Genomic DNA, 23,884 nt, shown 5'->3' with positions numbered 1-23,884 from the left:
AATCTTGGCTGCAAAGAGATCAGAGGATATGGAGGTATTGTGGTTTACAGGAGCTAGAAACTGAGATGCACTTTCCTTTGTTCCTGCCCAAAATATGACAACATAGGGGAAACATATTACACAGATTTAGAAAATTATATAACAAACATTAGACAAATCCCTGATGTGCATTAACTCCCCATCCTGCTTGGAGAGGAGGAGCAACTGCTAAACTGGCAGCTACATTTGTCACCCTGTGACACACACAGAGATGGGATAGACTTTGCGGTTGTTAGTGTTTTTGTTTTGTTTCATTGTGTTATGTTTGTCACACAGCTATGTCTTACTATACTTGTGACCAACAATTGATTCTCATTCAAAATCCCATTTTGCCTAACCCTAAACCTAACCACCAACACCTAACCCTAATCTTCACCCTAACCCTAACACCTAAACCTAAAATGGGCCTTTTCACAAGTGAGGACCGGCACAATGTCCTCACTTCGCTTAATTTTCGATGGTTTACTATTCTTGTGAGGACTTGACACCTACATGCCCACCTACATTCCATAGTGCCTGTCCAATGTTGTTACACATATGCACTGCATAATCTCATTTTTTATCTGAATCTGAGAGAGAGCTATGAAGTAGAGAGTCAGAGAGAGATTGAGAAAGAGAAACAGGTAGAGGAGAGAGAGGAGAGAGAGAGAGAGAGAGAGAGAGAGAGAGAGAAACAGGTAGAGGAGAGAGAGAGAGAGAGAGAGAGAGAGAGAGAGAGAGAGAGAGAGAGAGAGAGAGAGAGGAGAGAGAGAGAGGAGAGAGAGATATTGAGAAAGAGATAAACAGGTAGAGGAGAGAGAGAGATGAGGGGATTTAATCCTCCCAGAATGAAGACTGAGCTCAGAGACAGAGAGGATGGAGACAGAGATAGAGAGTGAGAAAGTGTGAGAGTGAGGGAGATTAAAGGATATAATCCTGCCAGACAGAAGAGCTTCAGGGCTCCAAACTGAGCTCAGAGACAGAAAGGATGGAGACAGAGACAGAGAGGATGGAGACAGAGAGGATGGAGACAGAGACAGAGAGGATGGAGACAGAGACAGGGAGGATGGAGACAGAGACAGAGAGGATGGAGACAGAGACAGGGAGGATGGAGACAGCTGTGTACAGATATCCTCTGAACTGAGAACATCAGATGGGGCCCAACACATCTCCGGGACAGCTTTCAGCCAGTGGCTGAAGTGACTGGTTGTAGTGACTGCAGTGCTCAGTATGGCAGAGGGAAGGGCCTAGACCAGGCGTCCACAGCTCTGGTTGTTGAAAGCTACACCCACAGTCCTGCTGGTGACTGATTTCTACCTAGGAAAGCAGGTGTGTACACTGTCCAGACGACACAAGAGTCTGGGGTGTGACGCTGTTCAAGCTCTATATCCGAACAAAGCAGAGCCACAGTCATTCTCACATGGGCTCGACTTTCATGGGTCTTGGACTGGCCATTCATCAAGTGGACACCAGTAGAGCTGGGGTAAAGTGGACGGGCTCAGAACCTGAAGTCAACAGATGAACATATCGGTGAATCTAGTTGAACCATTTCAATATGAAGAGGCCCTGTTGAAACACTTACTACCCGGACAAGAAGCGATGTCAATGTCATGCCTAGTGGTTATGGAAAATGACACATGCTGATTATGACTAATAATGAGCAAATGCATCTGTCAGTTCTCCTGTAGTTTGTCGGTCTGCCCATTACACATGTTCAAGTAGATGATATGGGGTACAAAGAATAGATTTGACAATTTTCTGCTACATCAACAACCCATTCAGTCTAGTTGACACATTCACTGACACATTTTTCATGCCTCTGAATGCATTTGTGAGGTGTGCAAAGATACAAAGAAATGGGACTCCTAGGAATCTGAATGTTTAATTATACACCTAGCAGATCTTCATTATACAAACAGAACACAATATCACAATGAGCCCTTCATATAGACCTGTAAAGATGAGGATTAAAATCTCATGATCTCTAACGTTTATGATCGAAAACACCACACATCATGTACCTGTATACATGAGTACTTTTTAACGTGTGTTGTTTATATCAAACTATATTTATGGAATTTAATACTGTATATAAAAATACTATGTCTGTAAAATATATGAACAATGTACACTAATCAGACAAATCAAAGAACACCTGCTCTTTCCATGACCAGGTGAATTCAGTGGAAGTTATGATCCCTTATTGATGTCACCTGTTAAATCCACTTCAAGCAGTGTAGATGAAGGGGAAGAGACAGGTTAAAGAAGGATAACTAATCCTTGAGACAATTGAGATATGGATTGTGTATGTGTGCCATTCGGATTAAAGTGCCTTTGAACAAGGTATGGTAGTAGATGCCAGGCGCACCGGTTTGTGTGAAGAACTGCAACGCTGCTGGGTTTTTCACGCTCAACAGTTTCCCGTGTGTGGTCCACAACCCAAAAGACATCCATCCAACTTGATACAACTGTGGGAAGCATTGTAGTCAACATGGGCCAGCTTCCCTGTGGAACACCTTCGACACCTTTTAGAGTCTATGCCCTACGAATTGAGCCTTTTCTGAGGGCAAAGAGTGGGTGGGGTGCAACTCAATATTAGGAAGGTGTTCCAAATGTGTGTTATACTCAGTGTATACTGTATGTAACAAAATAGCTGTAAAAAACTCAAGTGTAAAACAAAGTTACTTTTTTCCTCTCTATAGATGGGTGTGGGTTGGATGGGTCAATATGTTTAATTTATTTTAAGTATAATAACTATGGAGAGAGAGTTCCATGTAGCTGAAACCAGATTTGAAGTTGGCAAGGCAGCGGGGTTCGGGGAGTTTACTTTTTATTTTAATGTTTTATTGAGCCTGTCATAACATTATTTTAGTGTCCTGGTTCAGCTCCCTCATATGGGAAAGTCAGAATACCCTAGAGAGTTGTGCAGGTCAGTGGTAAAATTGTAGGGAGAAACGAAAATGCACTCTGAGACATGCAAGAGGGGTAAAGGAATAATCATTTTTAAAAACTATCCCAGACTGAACCACCAATATGTAATACTGCCATTATGATGCAGACTCTGGTCTTTCCCTTACAAAAAAAACAAACACATTATTTCACATGTGGAAAATCACATTTACATGAAGTTTCACTTGTGAAACCATGTGAAAATGTGTTTTTGGAACACTTCACATGTGATCACGTTTTCACATGTGTAGTTTCATGTTATCACATGTTGCTTTTTGTGTTTTTGAAGAAATTCAGTTTTCCATTAGGGTTATACCTCTTAAAATCAAGAAAGCCATTAACAGTTTTGTACCGGTATCAGTACAGCTTTAAAATATATTTTTTTGGTGTGATTTGTGTTTATCTTGTATAGTATGGCTCTAATAGATTTTTGTGACACTTATCTTGTATATACTGTGTAAGCATTTGTATCCGTCATGTGTGAATGTTGTTGTTTATATGTTCACTGTACAATTTGATCTTATCCGACTTGCCATATGTCACGACTTCGCCGTCACCGGCTTTCTAGTCACCACCGATCCATGTTTCATTTGTTTTGTTTTGTCTTTATTATATACACACCTGGTTTCTATTCCATTAATGAATGTTCCTTATTGAACCCTCTGGCTTCCCTCTCTATTTTGTGCGTTATTGTTTTTCATCGGCCTTCCATTTCACCTGTCTCCTCGCGTTTCTTTTTTTGAAGAAGAAGAAGAAGGATGGAGGTTTGCCCCCGTGTATTGACTATGGAGGTTTTAAATCAGATCACTGTAAAATAGTTACCCACTACCCCTCATAGCCAGTATGACAGAGTCATTGCGCGGGGCGCGCTTCTTCACAAAATGGGACCTCAGGAGCGCTTACAACCTGGTGCGTATCAAGCGGGGATGAGTGGAAGAGTGGGATGAGTGGAAGACAGCATTATGAGTATCTCCTCATGTCATACAAGTTAATGAATGCTCCATCAGTCTTCCAATCCTTTGTAGATGAGATTTTCAGAGACCTGCACGGCCAGGGTGTAGTGGTGTATATAGATGACATTCTAATATACTCCGCTACACGCGCCGAGCATGTGTCTCTGGTGCGCAAGGTGCTTGGTCGACTGTTGGAGCATGACCTGTAAGTCAAGGCTGAGAAGTGTCTGTTCTTCCAACAGTCCATCTCCTTCCCAGAGTACCCCTTTTCCGAGTCAGGGGTGGAGATGCCGTGAGTAATTGGCCGACTCCAACCATGGTAAAGGAGATGCAGCGGTTCTTAGGGTTTGCCAACTGCTACTGGGAGGGGTTTCGGTCAGGTAGCTGCACACATTACCTCCTTGCTGAAGGGGGGACCGGTGTGACTGCAGTGGTCAGCTGAGGCAGACAGGGCTTTTAGTCAACTGAAGGCTCTGTGCTGGCTCATCCTGATCCCTCCTTAGCATTTATAGTTGAGGTGGATGCGTCTGAGGCTGGGGCTGGGATAGGGGCTGTGCTATCTCAGCGCTCGGGTACTCCACTAAGGCTCCGCCCCTTCGCTTCCTTTTCAAAGAGGCGAAACTATGATGTGGGGGACCGGGAGCTGTTGGCTGTTGTCAAGGCTTTGAAGGTGTGGAGACATTGCCTTGAGGGGGCTAAACACCATTTCCTCATTTGGACTGACCACCGAAATCTGGAGTACATTTATTTTACCTTTATTTTACTAGGCAAGTCAGTTAAGAACAAATTCTTATTTTCAATGACGGCCTAGGAACAGTGGGTTAACTGCCTGTTCATGGGCAGAACGACAGATTTGTAACTTGTCAGCTAGGGGATTTGAACTTGCAACCTTCTGGTTACTAGTCCAACGCTCAAACCACTAGGCTACCCTGCCGCCCCATTCGGGCAGCTAGGAGACTGAACTCTCGCCAGGCGAGGTGGACCATGTTTTTCACCCGCTTTGTTTTCACTCTATCCTACAGACCAGGTTCCCAAAACATGAAGGCAGATGCACTGTCCCGGATGTATGACACGGAGGAGCGGTCCATGAATCCCACTCCCATAATTCCAGCTTCTTGCCTGGTGGCACCGGTGGTATGGGAGGTGGATGCGGACATCAAGCAGGAGTCACGTGCAGAGCCCACTCCCTCACAGTGTCCAGTTGGGCATCTGTACGTTCCGTTTGATGTCCACGATCGTTTGATCTGTTGGGCCCATGCGTCACCCTCCTCTGGTCATCCTGGCATCGGTCAGACAGTGCGCCGTCTTGCTGGAAAATACTGGTGGCCCAGGTTAGCTAAGGACGTGAGGGTTTATGTTTCCTCCTGCTCGGTGTGCGCACAGTGCAAGGCACCTAGACACCTGCCCAGAGGGAAATTACAGCCCCTTCCCATTCCACAATGACCATGGTATCACCTTTCGGTGGATTTCGTGACGAATCTTCCCCAGTCATGGGGTAATACCACGATCCTGGTCGTTGTGGATCGGTTTTATAAGTCCTGCCGTCTCCTTCCTTTTCCCTGTCTCCCTATGGCTCTACAGACTGCCGAGGCCCTGTTCACCCACGTATTCCGGCACTATGGGGTACCTAAAGATATAGTTTCTGATTGGGTTCCCAAATTCACGTCTGGAAGGCGTTAATGGAACGCGTGGGGGTCTCGTTCAGCCTCACCTCAGGTTTTCACCCCGAGAGTAACGGGCAGGTGGAGAGAGTCAACCAGGATGTGGGTAGGCTTCTGCGGCCGGGGGAGTGGTCGCTTTTTATCCCCTGGGCGGAGATGGCCCAAATCTCCCGTCACCATTCTACTAACCTATCCCCTTTTCAGTGTGTGCTGGGTTATCAGCCGGCCGTGGCACCGTGGCATCAGAGCCAGATCGAGGCTCCTACGGTGGATGAATGGTTTCGGCACTCAGAGGCGACATGGGACGCTGCTCATGTGCGTCTACAACGGGCCATAAGGCGGCAGAATGCGAGTGCCGACCGCCACCGCAGTGAGGTCCTGGTGTATGCACCGGGGGAACGGGTCTGGCTTTCGACCCGAAACCTTCGCCTGCCCTGCCGGAAGCTGGGTTCGCGGTTTGTGGGACCATTTAAAGTCCTGAGGAGATTGAACAAGGTTTGTTATAGGTTACAACTCCCTCCTAATTACCGTATTAACCCCTCGTTCCATGTGTCTCTCCTCAGGCCAGTGGTGGCTTGTCCGCTGCCGGCAGTCTGAGGTGCGGGAGGTTCCTCCACCCCTTATGGACATCGAGGGGGCCGGGCGTATACTGTGCGAGCCATCATGGACTCAAGACGTCGGGTGAGGGGCCTTCAATACCTCATGGAGTGGGAGGGGTACAGTCCGGAGGAGAGATGCTGGGTGCCGGTGGAGGACATCCTGTACCATTCCTTACTGCAGGAATTTCACCGTCTCCACCCGGATCGTCCTGCACCTTGTCGTCCCCGAGGCGTGAGGCCGGAGCCGCACGTCAAGGGGGGGGGGGGGGACTGTCACGACTTCCACCGAAGTTGGTGCCTCTCCTTGTTTGGGCGGCGGTCGACGTCACCGGCTTTCTAGCTGCCACCGATCAACGTTTCTTTTTCCATTTGTTTTGTCTTGATTGTACACACCTGGTTTCCATTACGTTAATATTTATTCCCTATTTAACCCTCTGGTTCCCACATGGTTTTGTACGCGTTTGTTCTTAAGTGGTCGCTCTTTTGTGTCAAGCTGGAATATTTTCCTGTATGTATTTGGAATCATTGTATTTGGAACAAAACACTCACTATACCCTAAACCTCAATTAAATCTTGTAATAAATCATGTGGAAATTGAGCACGTTGATGAATAAACTACTTGGAGTAACCCTAGATTGTAAACTGTCATGGTCAACACATATCGATGCAGTAGTAGCTAAGATGGGGAGAAGTCTGTCTATAATAAAGCGATGCTCTGCCTTAACAACACTATCAAGGCAGGTCCTACAGGCCCTAGTTTTGTCGCACCTTGACTACTGTTCAGTCGTCTGGTCAGGTGCCACAAATAAGGACTTAGGAAAATTGCAAATGGCTCAGAACAGAGCCGCACAGCTGGCCCTTGGATGTACATAGAGAGCTAATATTAATATTATGCATGTCAATCTCTCCTGGCTCAAAGTGGAGGAGAGATTGACCTCATCACTTATTTTATTTATGAGAGCTATTGACATGTTGAATGCACCTAGCTGTCTGTCTAAACTACTGGCACACAGCTCGGACACCCATGCGTACACCACAAGACATGCCACAAGAGGTCTCTTCACAGTCCCCAAGTCCAGGACAGACTATGGGAGGCGCACAGTACTACATAGAGCCATGACAACATGGAACTCTATTCCACATCAAGTAACTGACAAAACCAGTAAAATTAGATTTAAAAATAGATTTTTAAAAACACCTTGTGGAACAGCAGGGACTGTGAAGCAGCATAAACATTGACACAGACAAACACACACGATAACATACGCACTATACATGCACATGGATTTAGTACTGTAGATATGTGGTAGTGGTGGAGTAGGGGCCTGAGGGCACATAGTGTGTTGTGAAATCTGTGAATGTATTGTAATATTTTTTTAATTGTATAAACTGCCTTAATTTTGCTGGACCCCAGGAAGAGTAGCTGCTGCTTTGGCAATGGGGATTCATAATAAATACGAATACAAAACAACCGGCCGTGACAGGGAGTCCCATAGGGCGGCGCACAATTGTCCCAGTGTCGTCCGGGTTAGGGGATGGTTTGGCCGGGGGGTGTTTCTTGTTTCATTGCACTCTAGCGACTTCTTGTGAAGGGCCGGGCACCCGCAGGCTGACATCAGTTGAACGGTGTTTCCTCTGACACATTGGTGCAGATGGCTTCTGGGTTAGGCGGGCGGGTGTTGACTCGACCTACGCCTCTCCCGAGTCCATTGGGGAATTGCAGCGATGAGACAAGATCGTGATTGAAATTGGGAGAAAAGGTGGTAAAATACAGAAAACAAAAAGAACATAGGACAATGGCAGTCTGACGTGGTCTCGTCAGGATGCCGCCTCGCATGCTTCTCTTTTTCCGCTAGTTCCTATTTCGAGCTTTAGGGAATAGGGCCTGGTCCGGAGTGCGCAGAAAGTCCAGAGCTGCCGACTCCTTGAAATTTTCAACCAAATCGAGGCTAGTGAACACTGACGTCCAGAAGCTATTTTCGGTCATAGGAAATGGTGGCAGAGACATTAATGCAACGTCTGCTATTCTCGGAAGCTATTTAAGTAAAATCTTCACTGCCCACTGCATACCTACTTGATTGTTTAGGTGAAGGTGTCCTATAACACTGTGCCAACTGGCAATTTTTTTCTGTTGTTTGGATTTTCTTACATAACATATTTGACACATTGGACACAAACGCGAATGGTTATCGAACTCGGCCATTTGCAGCGGTCTCTAGTTTTCTTTCTGTTTAATTATTGAAACGTGTTCCTGGATAAAATGGTGAATTACACTGACCTGCTATGAGTGTCAGCTTCTCATATCAGGGAAATACTGTCATCTACTGGTCATCTTTAAAGGTAAAATGTGTCTAGTGCACCATAAATGGCATTTAAACAAGACAGAATCAATCAAATCAAATGGAAATCATTTGCAATGCATTGATCAAAGTAATGCATTTAATTTATATTGGTTTAATATGTCAACAACATTTCTTGATCTTGAATCCATTTATTGATCTTGAATCGCATCGCAATGTCTGCATTTGATTCCAAATCTGCCAACTGAAAAACGCATTTCCTCATTTCGTCAACGGATCTCCGTCCCCCAGCAGGAAATGTAATTTCTTCATTTTGATCCTAGTTGGCTTTCATAGGTATGGGTGTCATGGCAACTAAATAAACAAACACTTGCCTTCATGACGAGTGAGGAGCTGGAAGAGCCTGTCGTCGCGAGTTACTATTTTAAGAGCTTTAACTTTACATTTGATCACATGTAGAAGTGAGGCCGTCTTTATATCACTAAATATGCACGTATCGTGAAATGTTGTATTGGTACTCTTGAATATGATATACCTACTTTTTTGCCAAGGGGGTTTAAATCGTCACGAGAAAAAAGGGGAAAACGTCACGGGTGGGCGTGTCCGAGCATATGGCCCAGTCCGAGCATATGGCCCAGTCCGAGCATATGGCCCAGTCCGAGCATATGGCCCAGTCATATGGCCCAGCCCGAGCATATGGCCCAGCCCGAGCATATGGCCCAGCCCGAGCATATGGCCCAGCCCGAGCATATGGCCCAGCCCGAGCATATGGCCCAGTCCGAGCATAGAAAATGACGCCTTATGTATCAAAAAAGTTACGATGAGTGAAAAAAAAAACGCAAAATAGCAGAATTTGTCATCAGCCCCTAAAACGGCTGCCTTCTGCTGCAGCGCCATCTAAGCATACATGGACTACACACATGTCCTCTGCCTCGACGACGGTGGCAGTATTATCAGCAGCACCTGTATTTCTACGAAAGAAATGCGTTAACTTATGTCATTTTTCTGTTTAAATTAAATCTTTCTTTAATTTTCTTTTCTCTGCCCCTGCTCTGAAAGCACCTCATTGTAGCAGCTTAATTTCAATGAAAGTCATGTTTACAATCATATCGCATGAAGCATTGCAATGCAACTCTGTCAGGGTGGAACAGTCTATTATTATGAAATAGTCCATGGGTGGTTAATGACAGTACAGCACTACGATTATAAGAATATGAAATATATGTACATTTATGGAAAGCAATTATCAATCCATTTTTCGGCTGTATGGTATCATTTATTTTCTTGGAGGCCCTTTTGTGTCACCAATGTGTTCTCATTAAGGCACTGCATCTCAGTACAAGAGGTGTCACTGCAGTCCCTGGTTTGAATCCAGGCTGCATCACATCCGGCTGTGATTGGGAGTCCCATAGGGCGTTGCACAATTGGCCCAGCGTTGTCTGGGTTTGGCCAGGGTAAGCTGTCATTGTAAATAAGAATTTGTTCTTAACTGACCTGCCTATTTGAATACATTTTAAATAAAACAAATTTCAAAAATAATTAACCTGGGCACAGTGCCCAGGCAAAACCCCCTCCATTCCTTTGCAACTTTGAAGCTTCAAAGGAAGCATTTCCTCAATGGCTGATGGAAATGCCATCTGATGGGCTTTTGTGTAGAAGGGCTGTAAGTCGCTATGGATAAGAGTGTCTACTAAATGACTCAAATGTAAATTCAGATCCTTTTTCTTGAAGTACCCTTCACCCTGTCACCTGAATGCAGTATGTCTCAAAGATTAAATGGATAAGAGGTCCTTGGCACAGGGGAAAAGTGCACTTCAGTTAGTATGTGTGCCAAATCGCTTACACAAGCACCTGGATGTCAGACTGAGTTGTATACAACAACTCTACTCTTCTGTAGAGGCTAAAGCCAGAAACATTGCAGAGAGGTGGGGGTCTACTCTTGGCTGAATGGACCTCGTCTACAGCAGGGTTCAAAAAGTTCCTATAAAATGTAGGCATAGGACCCTCCCAAGATAAGCTTTGTTTCCCCATTAGATTTTGTGGAAGTGTAATAATGAGATGGGAATTAAAGGCAATTCATGTTCTGCCACAAGTAGCCTAACATTCACAGCCACAAAATTGAGAGTGAACAATAGGCCTACCATGATGACGCTGACATCAAAGCAAGTTACCTGCCTGGTTGTGCATCACGTCATTGAAACTTGCATATAGTCTACCTGTCCTTACCGGCCGTTTACAGTAGAGATCCTTTGAACGAATTGGGGGCGATGAAACAATGGAGCCCCATTCATTTTCATTGAAGGGAAGCGAAGAGGGCGGGGACCATTGGGAGCTTGACCAGAACTTAAGTTGGGGAAAGCTGAACTTTTGTCACATACTCCACAATATCGCGTTGCAATAGACCAATCGAAGCTCACTATAGTTTTCTGCACCTACTGGATTGGCTGTTGATACCTAGCACTACCTAGCCTGCTTGCTAGCACCGACATGAGGGCGACGCTAGCATGGCTATACGAATTAACGTGTTCAAGGAATCTCGGCCATCACACTATGCAACCGGCAGTCCCCTAGCCAGCTAGCCTCACCCTGATGTGGGGGCTAACAAGCTAGCAAGCTAGGTAGTGATAAGTATCAACAGCCATTGTCAGACAATCCAGAAGAGGTTGGAAGCTATGGTGAGCTTTAATTGGTCACTCCTTCAGCTTTCCCCAACTTTAGTCCAGCCCTGTTCAAATAAAACATTGCTCAAAGGTCCCCTGCCCAATCTGCAACTCTGAAAAGGGTGAAATTGAGGCCCACAATTTAGGGCATTCCTGCATGTGGGCATTCCTGTCAGGAACTGTTTTCCTGCAGTTCCGTTAAAGACAGCGAGACCAGGTGTTCGGCAGGCGGGAGCATAGGACACTGTGTGCTAGCTTAGCCAGCCAGTCCTAAAGGACTCCGGTACACAACAGGCGGGAGGCGGGGGCGACACCGTGTGCTAACTACCTATCACGCTAGCTAGTACATGGTGTCACTAACTATCAACCTGGCTAACACAGAGTGTCACTTACTATCATGCTAGCTAGTACATGGTGTCGCCCTAACCTCCGGTCTTCTGTGCTAGCAGGAGGTGGGGACGACCAGTAGACAGTGTCCTTCGGTCCTGCCCGTCGGTCACCTTTTTCCCGCTCCTGCCAGTCTACCGGTGTCACTCCCGCTAGTTAGCAAGGGTGTTTATGCAGGAACCAATGGGGTTCCCGAAAGGGGGGTGGTCCTGCAGATGCAGGAATGCATCGAATTGCGGACTGCAGTTGCACACTATTGGCATCTCTAGCTTTCCTTCCATTGAAAGTGAAAGGCTTCAGATGTTTCACCATGGGATGCAACTGTATAGTGTGAAATTAGCCAGTGGCGGTCGGTGCAGTTTAAGATTAGCCTTAATTCTGTAACAGCATATTGGATGACTGTCATTCAGATTCCATTCACCCAGCACAGTGTAACTGCAATAGGTTGAGGCTACCACATGATACTCAAAATGTTCCATACCCATCATGATGTTGCTACAACCTAGTCTACGAATTAAAGTTTATAACATGGTCAAGAGACACATTGGAATGAACATGGTGAAAGGCTGTGGCACATTCAATGCCATCTTGCACACTCGTGCCTGCATCTTGCTGATCTAGGGTGTAATTATTAGTCAAACAGTTGCAAACAAGTGTTTCTATTGGACAAATTCAAGTGGATTTATCCCAGTTTCATTCTGTTTGCTTCAGTTTAAGAAACGTTTTTCAACAGAATCGGCAGAATGAATACACTGCTGATCACCACCGACACACACAATTCACTTTCATAGCATAGCACAGCATGATCACTTTGCTTGTTGTATAAGTCCCACTTGCATTTACACGCTCTCCTCCACTCACCTTTTATTTTTGATTGTGGACTTCAGTGCACAACACAACAGCTGTCTTTGACCAGGCAGAAAAACCTTTCCAAGCCACAGCGGTTATGGTATGAAGGTGTGGCTTGGAAATGTTTTTCTGCCTGGTCACAGACAGCTGTCTGCCTTTCACCACAGCCTACATTGTTGTCAATATCACCATATTAGCTAACCATATTAGTCATAATCAGCATATCTACTAGAACTAATGTGTTAGTAAACACGCTACCATCATGCAATACAGTTTACAGCAAGCAGTTTAGAAGTTACACAGGCAGGCCCCAGTGGCAATAAATTAATACAACCAGAAGCATACCTTGACTTGGAAGAGTTCCAGTATTGGCTAGCCAGCTAGCTAACATAAATAGCATTCCTCTCTGCTTGAGCCAGGTGTTGGGAAGGCTATATTAGTTAGCTGCATTAGCTAGCTAAGTAAGTGAAAGTTTTAAAAAATACAATGAAATATAGCTAGATCTCTTTCTCACTCTGCTGCTTTTTCTTACTTTTTGAGGAAATTAATTTGTTAAAAACTGTTCAACTATTGACTTTCTCTCTTTTTGAGTCAACTACTCACCACATTTCATGCACTGCAATACTAGCTAGCTAACTAGTTAGCTTAAGTTTATGCTTTGAGTACTAGATAAATTCTCAAATTCTTTGATTGGGTGGACAACATGTCAGTTCATGCTGCAAAAGCTCTGATAGGTTGGAGGACGTCCTTCGGAAGTCATCATATTACTGTGCAAGTCTATGGAAGGGAGTGAGAACCATGAACCTTCTAGACTTTGAATTGAAGTCAGTGTACCCAGAGGGGGACAGCTCCGGCTACACCGTGGTGCTACCCCAGAGAGTGCTGTTGAGTCTACTGTAGACCTTCATTGCAAAACAGTGTTTGGTGATGTGAATATATTTTGTATAGTTTTATCTGTAAATTATACAAATTATGAAACATGAAAAAAGTTATGAAATTCACTGAGTAGGATGTGATCCCTTTCTCCTCTGAGGAGGCTCCACTGCTGTTAGCCTACAATAACCACCTATGTTTGGAGCATGTTTATTGTGTTTAAGCGGAGTTCAAATTGCCCAATAACAATGGTGATTATCCATAGACTGACACTAACTGCCTTTTCCATTTTATTAAAATGTAAATTAATATTTATTCACAAATATCCTGAAGGTCGCTTTTGGAGATGTGTGGCACGGTGTTTATATTCATGTTAGCCTACTCACGGAATCACTGGCGTTTTTGCGCAACTGTTCCTCCTCCCCAACGACCGAAGATTCTACTACCAGCTTCTCGAAGCATGCAGAGCCGAGAGAGGAGCTCTTCTGATGGGACAGGATTAAATGGGAGACAATGAGTTTCGGGCTGTCATGTCCCGTTAGCTCTGGCTTGCTCGCGGACGCTCCATCGGCCCCCAGTAGCTGATGCAGAGGTTGCCCGGTGCTGCTGCTCCCAGGCGCTGTACCACCGAGGGACTGGTCAGCCAGGAAAGGCGCCGGGGTAGAGCAGCAGAGATTGGGCTGTGAGGACGAAAAGAAACGGTCTAGCTCTTTCTTTTTTCTTTTAAACATCCATAACCCGGTCTCCTTTTTACTGTCGGGACTGCGACGCCCAGAGCCCAATTTGGGGCTCAAAAACGGTTTGGTTTTGTCTTGGAAATTCTTCCACATCCTTCGTTGGTAGGAAATCGATTCCTGTCCCTTCGTAGCGCTATCATCCTTGGGGTTGTCCTCCATAGTGCTAGTACAGCAACCTGCCAGTCTGAGCGCGCAGTTTAGTGAATGTCACCGTTGGCTAATGATAGGCTACAGCAGTACTTATACTGATCAATTTCCAGCGGCAAGGAGCCGCATTGACAACGGGTGTGTGTGTTTTGTTCTTCGGGAGAGCGTCTTCCCGGAATATGTGCAGCTGAACTGTGAATGTCATGACAAACGTGGTGTGTAGCTGTCAAACAGTAAAATGATGGAGCGGAAGCCGTTGCGCTTGCAATAATTGTGAAGTTCACACAGGCTGCTTGGACAGAACAACCACATTGGAGACAAGTGACAACAAATAAACATACTATGGCTTTTAATAACTTGCTATGCTTTGGTTGTCACTATTTACACGGTTTTTTGTATTTTCAATATCAATTTCATGTAATGAAGACTGAACATATTAAAAGCTGCGAAGCGCCTCCACCTGGTCAACCCATGTCAGTGGGTGTAAATGATCTACATGTCCTGATTGCATTGCATAATTGATGCCATTGATTCGTCTCCCTAGGCAGACAGGTTGCCTTCCACATTAACAATGCCCTAGCAACATATTAGTGATGTTGCCCTAGGTCTGGGATTTCTGATATGCTACAGATTATGTTTAGCATTTTGCAAGAGGTTTGTGTAATCAATATCATCCTAATAAATTAAGCCTTTTGATGTCTTACCTAATCCTTTCCTCTCTGCTGTCTGAGAGAAAGGCACTCAGATGACCATTTTGGGTGAGCTCCAGAATCATCACGTTGAACAGCTGCTGGCTCCCATTGGAAGATTTCCCTAATCTTGCATTGTGCAACTTGAGCTGGCTGAAACTCCAACCACGATGCCAGGTACCTTATAGTAAACCTCAATATTGTGTGGAATGTGATTCAATATGTCAGTAGGCTTTAAGCAACTTATATTACAAGTTATATTGCAACTCGTTTAACAACATGTAAGTAATGCTGGTTATGCGACAGGCATACCCAGTGGAAATATACTATGAATCTCTTTATGTTTCCATCCATTTCTAATGGTTTGTTAATGTTATTTAAGCATTTCTTACTTCAGGTTTACCATAAATATCCGCTGATGCAAGCAGATGTTTGACAGAGGTGCATCTGCTTTTTGTCTTCTGAAAGCCCTAAAAATTGCTAAAGACTCCAGCCACTCCAGTCATAGACTGTTCTCTCTGCTACCGCACGGCAAGCGGTAACGGAGCATAACGTCTCTGTCCAAAAGGCTTCTTAACAGCTTCTACCCCCAAGCCATAAGACTGCTGAACAGCTAATCAAATGGCTACCCAGACTATTTGCATTGTCCCCCCCCCCCCCTTTTTTTTACACTGCTGCTACTCTCTGTTTATTGTCTATGCATAGTCACTTTACCCCTACATACATGTACATATTACCTTGACTAACCTGCACATTGACCCGGTACCGGTACCCCCTGTATACAGCCTCAGTATTGTTATTTTATTGTGTTATTTTTTTATTCTATTTTTTACTTTAGTTTATTTAGTAAATATTTTCTTAACTCTATTTCTTTAACTGCATTGTTTGTTAATGGCTTGTAAGTAAGCATTTCGCGGTAAGGTCTACACCTGTTGTATTCGGTGCATGTAACTAATACAATTTGATTTGATTTGAATTCCTGTAAGATTCCTCATTAACACTTGTCCCTTGGCCTCGTCTCAACATTGGTGTCTGTATGACCTGGATATCACTCTTCTTGCCTATGTACACAAACCAAGTCAGACAGGGTCGCTCTCTCACTCTATATCTATCTATCTATCTATCTATCTATCTATCTATCTATCTATCTATCTATCTATCTGTCTATCATTTTCCACTCTGTGTTATCAGGCAAATGACATTAAGGGTGGAAACCCCAAATAAATGTATAAAGTGATAAAAACAAATGTATAAAGTTGTGCAAGACATTTTATAGAGAAAAGGATAAGTAGCATATCGTTTTAAAATGTTGGCATGCTTTTCTCCTTCGAGAAAACAATAGCTCATTCAAAAGTGGTGTGGTAGATTTCAAAACTCTTCCATGAAGGACTCAGATAAGATATACTTGTGCTTCCTCACCAAAAGGAGGCTATTGAGGAGGGAAGGACCGTCTTCCATTTACCTACTAACGAATTGACACACTCCTCGACCCCTCAACCACTTATCGGTTTCTGGGTCACGGAGGAGAGCGGACGGAGGAAAGAAGACAGAGGATGGACTATTGCCCAAATGAGAAATCCCCCTGTCTTTCCTTCTGTCCCGTTGGAAAATTAACCACCATCTTTAAAGATGGAGTCTGCAGTAGGGGAAACAGTGCCACTGTCCGCCCCATGGCCATTGTTATTGTTTTTGTTTTGTTGATAAAGCAGAGGTAAAGAGCATCACACGTGGTAAAATGGCCAAGGGTAAAAAAATAATCAAATCAAATTTTATTTGTCACGTGTGCCTAATACAACAGGTGTTGTACAGTGAAATGCTTACCTACAAGCCCTTAACCAACAATGCAGTTTTAAGAAAAATAAGGGTTAAGTGTCAGGATTTGGCCAGGGTTGTTCCGGTTTTGGTCACTAGAGGCATGGCCATTGTTATTGTTTTTGTTTTGTTGATAAAGCAGAGGTAAAGAGCATCACACGTGGTAAAATGGCCAAGGGTAAAAAAATAATCAAATCAAATTTTATTTGTCACGTGTGCCTAATACAACAGGTGTTGTACAGTGAAATGCTTACCTACAAGCCCTTAACCAACAATGCAGTTTTAAGAAAAATAAGGGTTAAGTGTCAGGATTTGGCCAGGGTTGTTCCGGTTTTTGGTCACTAGAGGCCCCCATTGTGCCTTTTGACCTTTTGTTTTCCCTTGATCCCCATTATTATTTGCACCTGTGCCTCGTTTCCCCTGATTGTATTTAAACCCTTTGTTCTCCTCTGTTCTTTGCTCTGTGTTTGTATGTTAGCACCCAGCCCTAGTACTCTGTGAACTCTTGTTGATCCCGGTGGACTCTCTTTAGGTGTTCCAGGATCCAGGAGCAAAGGGAAGTGTTTAGTCCCAGGGTCCTCAGCTTAGTGATGAGCTTTGAGAGCACCATGGTGTTGGAAACTGAGTTGTAGTCAATGAATAGCATTCTCATTTAGGTGTTCCTTTTGTACAGGTGAGAATGGGCAGTGTGGAGTGCAATAGCGATAGCATCATCTGTGGATCTGTCTGGAAGGAGAGTTTACAGTCTAGCCAGACACCTAGGTATTTATAGTTGTCCACATATTCTAAGTCAGAACTGTCCAGAGTAGTGATGCTAGTCGGGTGCGGGCAGCGATCGGTTGAAGAGCATGCATTTTGTTTTACTAGCATTTAAGAGCAGTTGGAGGCCATGGAAGAAGTGTTGTATGGCATTGAAGCTCGTTTGGAGGTTTGTTAACACAGTGTCCAAAGAAGGGCCAGATTGTTTCTTATGATACATTTTTTACTGTCCTTTTTGCCATTTATTAATGTGTTATCAGATGCATTTCTATGGGCTTTAGTAGTAAAGGCCAAAATCTATATTTTAGCAAATCATTTGTATAGAAACTCAGCAAAAAAATAAACGTCCTCTTTTCAGGACCCTGTCTTTCAAAGATCATTCGTAAAAATCCAAATAACTTCACAGATCTTCATTGTAAAGGGTTTAAGCACTGTTTCCCATGCTTGTTCAATGAACCATAAAGAATTCATGAACATGCACCTGTTGAATGGTTGTTAAGACACTAACAGCTTACAGACGGTAGGCAATTAAGGTCACAGTTATGAAAACTTAGGACACTGAAGAGGCATTTCTACTGACTCTGAAAAACACCAAAAGAAAGATGCCCAGGGTCCTTGCTCATCTGTGTGAACATGCCTTAGGCATGCTGCAAGGAGGCATGAGGACTGCAGATGTGGCCAGGGCAATAAATTGCAATGTCCGTACTGTGAGACACCTAAGACAGCGCTACAGGGAGACAGGACGGACAGCTGATGTGTAACAACACCTGCACAGGATCGGTACATCCGAACATCACACCTGCGGGACAGGTACAGGATGGCAACAACAACTGCCCGAGTTACACCTCCCAATCCCTCCATCAGTGCTCAGACTGTCCGCAATAGGCTGAGAGAGGCTGGACGGAGGGCTTGTAGGCCTGTTGTAAGTCATGTCCTCACCAGACATCACCGGCAACAACATCGCCAGATAGGACTGGCAAAAAGTGCTCTTCACTGACAAGTTGCGGTTTTGTCTCACCAGGGGTGATGGTCGGATTTGCGTTTATCGTCGAAGGAATGAGTGTTACACCGTGGCCTGTACTCTGGAGCGGGATCAATTTGGAGGTGGAGGGTCCGTCATGGTCTGGGGCGGTGTGTCAACAAGCTCATCGGACTGAGCTTGTTGTCATTGCAGGCAATCGCAAAGCTGTGCGTTACAGGGAAGACATCCTCCTCCCTCATGTGGTACCCTTCCTGCAGGCTCATCCTGACATGACCCTCCAGCATGACAATGCCACCAGCCATACTGCTTGTTCTGTGCGTGATTACCTGCAAGACAGGAATGTCGGTGTTCTGCCATGGCCAGCAAAGAGCCCAGATCTCATGGATCGGAGGGTGACCTATTGGATCCAAGGGTGAGGGCTAGGGCCATTCCCCCCAGAAATCTCAGGGAACTTGCAGGTGCCTTGGTGGAAGAGTGGGGTAACATCTCACAGCAAGAACTGGCAAATCTGGTGTAGTCCATGAGGAGGAGATGACAAAATTCAGAAAATGGGCCATTCTTACAGTATTCTCTCTGTCCACCAAGTCAGAACTGTAGGATAAATAAAGGGGTCATATAAGCAGACAATGAAAGCTCTAGGCTATAGGCTACATGTGTATCACAAAGTTATGAGGGGGAAAGGGACCAACTTATTAGGGTGAGGCACATGGACTACTAACAGCTTGCTACACAACATACATTTAGTGTTACTTTCTTAGCTACAGTATACATATCTCCCTGGCATATTATATTACATAAAGACATTTTTGGACTCACCTTGTTGTGCTGTGGTCATTTGAACAGGAATGTGGCGCAGCGGTCCCTAATGTGGTCACATTTTGTCATCAAACTTTGTCATCGAAGTCTCGCATTCTCTAGATTTATGGTGCTTTCAAGACAGCTGAAAACTCTGGGGAAAAAAAACAGGTTGAATCATGATGTCAGTGATCTTCAGGTCGAAGAGGGCCGAGTTCCCGACTTGGAATTCCAAGTTGGATGACCATTCAAAACAAATTTCCCAGTCGGAGTTCCCAGTTATCTTGAACTCACTGAAGTCAGAGATTTTCCACTTCCAAGTTTCTAGTTGTTTTGAAGACGGCAGAAGTCATGCTGGATTGACAGCATGGCCAATGTATTCAACCTTTCTGGCCCATGGCATGTGATTGTTTTTCCTTTTAAGCTAGGAAAAGAGACCCTTAGACAACACACCCACGTCACTGAATAGCAGGCTAGTGATTGCTTTGCAAAGCTTGAAGGCTCAAGGTTATTGGCCACAGATAAAATGATGTCAAATCACGTTATATCTACAGTATCTTTGATTGGACTGAGCATGTAAATATCATAATGATTCCTTCCAAACCTCTCATTGTTGAATTTGCGAAATTGTTGTGTAATGTTTATGTCCAATGGCCGATGAGCAAAGGATTGAAAAGCATTTGCCTGTAGAATGTCGACATGATTCAGGATGATGACTGCTTGTCTAGCTTGCTAGCTAAGATTTTGAAAGTATGACATTACATCAGTTCAATGTGTGTTATGTCTCTATTTTGGGTTTGGTCAGGGTGTGATTTGGGTGGGCACTCTATGTTCTATTTTCTATGTTTTTGTATTTCTGTGTTTTGGCCGGGTATGGTTCTCAATCAGGGACAGCTGTCTATCGTTGTCTCTGATTGGGAACCATACTTAGGTAGCCCTTTTCCCTCCTTTTTGTGTGGGAAGTTGACTTTGTTTGTGGCTCATAGCCCTGAAGCTTCACGGTTGTTTTTGTATTGTTTATTGTTTTTGTCGGCGTCATCCTAATGAAAAGGAATATGTACGCTCACCACGCTGCGCTTTGGTCTACTTCATTCGAAGACCGTGACACAGGCCTTGATCAATCATCTGAAGTGGTAGCAACATAAGAGTGGGCCATATAGGAGAGTGAGGTCAGAGACAAAAGAGTGTTAAGTGTCTCTCTACGTGAGTCTATCTCTCTCTCTCTCTCTCTCTCTCTCTCTCTCTCTCTCTCTCTCGTTCCACCGGATCAGGCTGATTTGATTATACTGCACTGAGGAAAGCCTCACTGAATCTCATTCAGAGCTTATGGCTTATTCCTCATAAGTAAGCAGACATGTTTATGACATTCAATAAACATCAATGAGTTCTGGAACAGTTGCCAATCGTGCTGCTCAGATGAAGAACTGGTGTAATAACAGAGTTGTGTGTATGAAATAGATAGCTCCAACAGATAAAAACACAATAATGCCCTCATAAACACAGGGGACATTGCAAAATTATCTCAATAACAATGCTTTTTTTTTTTGACAAAATATTTGACATGACGCTATCTGAAATTAAAACTATAAATGATCACCTAATTGGTATATGTGTAAGAGAGAGCGAGAGAAGCAATAGGCCAGAACCAGGAATTGACTCCTCTACATGGAACAAGAGAGGTGATAAGAGGTGATAAAGTTAATCAAGCTGGCATACTGTCATGCTCAATATTCCCTGAGTTCATCTGCAAGGGAGCAGCCATGTGATATGGAGTGAGTGCAGCTTGACACATTTGAATGGTTCAACGAGTGATTGTTAATGTAAATGGATAGTCGTGAGGCATGACGATCTCTTGCAATAGCCTACATGAGGTGGGATAGGCCTATCTGCTGTTCTTGTAAACAAATACAACTTAGAGTGAGTACCAGGTAAACAACGATGTAAGATCAGTGGGGTGAGAAAAGGAGTTGTCATAAATATATGTTATGACAGAGAAATATCATTGTATTATGTCAGAGAGCACAACAAATCCGCTTGCACTGATGTCGGTTGAGGGATGACCACTGCAAAGATGTGACACCACATGTCGGAAGAACATTTGAGAAATATATGTATTTCAAATAGATGAATAATGACTGTTTATTGCAATATAGCCATTATGACACACATTTCCTAAAAAATTCTTAAAATGTAAAAAGTATCCTCTCATCGCTGCTCTCCACAAAGTGCTTCATCACCAGCACAGTGGGAAAGATAGGTGATGACACAATACATTTAGTTAAAGCACTGTTTGTGTTGTTAAAAGTGCTTGACAATATCAATCAAATAACCATAGAGCTATACAGCACACACCAAGGGGATCTGAAAAGAAGCTGCTAGTGTGAGTTCATTCAAGGTAGAGCTTTACATCAATGTTCAAAAGGTGCCTTGTGGTCATAAAGATTTATGTGAACAATTCAATGAATTTGCATATCCCTAGTGGAGTGTTTTTCCCTGCATTGCTGATTATTATCTCATGCATGGTGAAAACACATTTGGGTTATTCATACGAACTGTGTACTTATTTAAGCAACTATAATTGCCTTGCTTGTATAACATTCTAATCTGTCTAAACCATGGATGGGCAACTTTGATTAGGGTGAGGGCCACAAAAAATATGAACTCATTATGATTGTCCCTAGCCTTTTTGGGGCCTTAAGCAGAATTCTGCTCTTTCTTTAAAGTGGACAGAAATATTATTAGTGTTAGCTATTTTCCTGCATTTCTAAACATTTTGCCTCAGGGCGTAGAAATAATGTTTCCGTTATAAGCAAGATTCATGCAATTCTACACATTATCCATGGGGAGGAGAGAAAATGTTGAAATTGTATAACTCATTTCATGCAATTCTACACATTTTGCCATAGGGTGGAGAGAAATGTTAGCCATTTTTAACATGATATCTGAGTGAGAGTGACTATCAAAATCAATTCGACCATGATTACTAGATTTAGCAATCTAAAAAATGTTAGCTGACATGGGCTAATTGTTGACTCCATGAAACTTTCTGCATGGTTGCCAGAGATTGTCAGGCCAGGGGCCTCATTTATAACCATTGTGTAAATGTAACACTACTGCCTGGACACACCTACAGTGTCATAGAGCTAAATGGTATGCAGCATCATCAGGATGTGTTCAACATCCACCTTATCCTACCATTTCTGTCAAGCCGTCTACGCACACAGTTTGATGCATATGTTTGATAAATCCAATGTATGCAACACACACACAACGCACTGCAACTGCCTCTGCAACACAATGCTGCAAGGCAAACGCAGCGGTCCAATGGAAATGAATGTACTTTTGGTGTACCAAATTGCAATAACACTGTTGGTGTGATGCCTCGATCACACAGACAGTTTACATTTTGGTACACTAGAAGTACATTCATTTCCAATGGCACGCTGCGTTTGCCTTGCAGCATTGTGTTGCAGAGGCAGTTGCAGTGCGTTGTGTGTGTGTTGCATACATTGGATTTATCGAACGTAGTGTTGCTTGAAAACTGGAGCACGGATGTTTTGGGGCCTATTTTGTGCATATGCAACGTTTATACTGTATATGGGCCCCAGGTGGGAGTGCACTGTATTGTAATGGTAAAGACAGCTGTCTTTCCTGTCTCATTCCAGCACTCTCATGTGTGTTGCCAGCATTGCCAAGCTGTCTGGTGATGTGAGCGCCAGGGCACAGCAGATCATCAGTCTCCAACAGGAGGTGTCAGAGGTCAAGTCAGGCCTGGGAGAGAGATTGGGAGAGATGGACACCAAGGTGAGAGACTCTGAACAACCGGACTGCTTGTAGGTCACACTCAACCTGACCAAGCACATCACAAGAAGATGCATGAAGGTATCTCCCTTTCATTTTATCTTCCTTTACTGAAGGAATCAACGTTTTCTCTCACTGAATACATGCAGTATATTATAGGGATGAGGACTGCAGTAAAAACAGACTTTTTGTGCTGGACAAACAGTGAAAGGGGATTTTAGCCACCACTTGGGAGCCAGGAGTTTTTCCCCACAAAAGGGCTTTATTACAGACAGAAATTCTCTAAAACGATGCTGGAGGTGGCTTATGGTAAAGAAATTAATATTAAATTCTCTGGCAACAGCTCTGGTGGACATTCCTGCAGTCAGCATGCCAATTGCACGCTCCCTCAAATTGCACGCTCCCTTGAGACATCTGTGGCATTGTGTTGTGTGACAAAACTGCACATTTTAGAGTGGCATAAGATGCACCTGTGTAATAATCATGCTGTTTAATCAGCTTCTTAATATCACACCTGTCAGGGGGATGGATTATCTTGACAAAAGATCAAATGCTCACAAACCATGATGTAAAGAAATTTGTGCACAAAAATTGAGAGAAATAAGCTTTTTTGTAATAAGCTTTTTTTGGGAAAATTAAGTAGTGATGTAGTCAGTGACGAACTCTTTTGGCACAGAGCAATTACATCATTGGAACCAGACACTAGTCACTGTTTTGTCTAGGTTCAGGTTTTCCAGACTAGTCCCTGCATGCCCTACTCTCTGCGGAAAATCACTGGTATTGCGGCACATTAACTCTAGAGGAGCGGTTCAGAGCGGCCATAAAAATGATTGAAAACTGGAGGAAAGTGGGTCGCCAACAGCAAAGGCAAGAGAACAAAACCACAACAACACTGACTCAAAAAATGCATGAG

The 23,884-nt window shown here is 43.9% G+C and overlaps 1 protein-coding gene across 1 annotated transcript in view; it reads right to left on the bottom strand.

The window, feature by feature from the left end:
* LOC124034600 (multiple C2 and transmembrane domain-containing protein 1-like) overlaps positions 1-14,387 on the bottom strand; it is a 231,809-nt gene extending 217,422 nt beyond the window's left edge. The window contains exon 1 of the mRNA XM_046348001.1: positions 13,636-14,387. Within this exon, the coding sequence (XP_046203957.1) occupies positions 13,636-14,145 (510 nt within the window). The 5' untranslated portion in view covers positions 14,146-14,387. The remainder of the gene's footprint in view (positions 1-13,635) is intronic.
* Positions 14,388-23,884: the final 9,497 nt, after the last annotated feature.

The sequence above is a fragment of the Oncorhynchus gorbuscha genome, linkage group LG04, assembly GCF_021184085.1.
Source record: "Oncorhynchus gorbuscha isolate QuinsamMale2020 ecotype Even-year linkage group LG04, OgorEven_v1.0, whole genome shotgun sequence".
Classification (NCBI taxonomy): Eukaryota; Metazoa; Chordata; class Actinopteri; order Salmoniformes; family Salmonidae; genus Oncorhynchus; species Oncorhynchus gorbuscha.
Note: the sequence above shows the minus strand (reverse complement) of the source record. Positions and strands in the feature narration are given on the sequence as shown.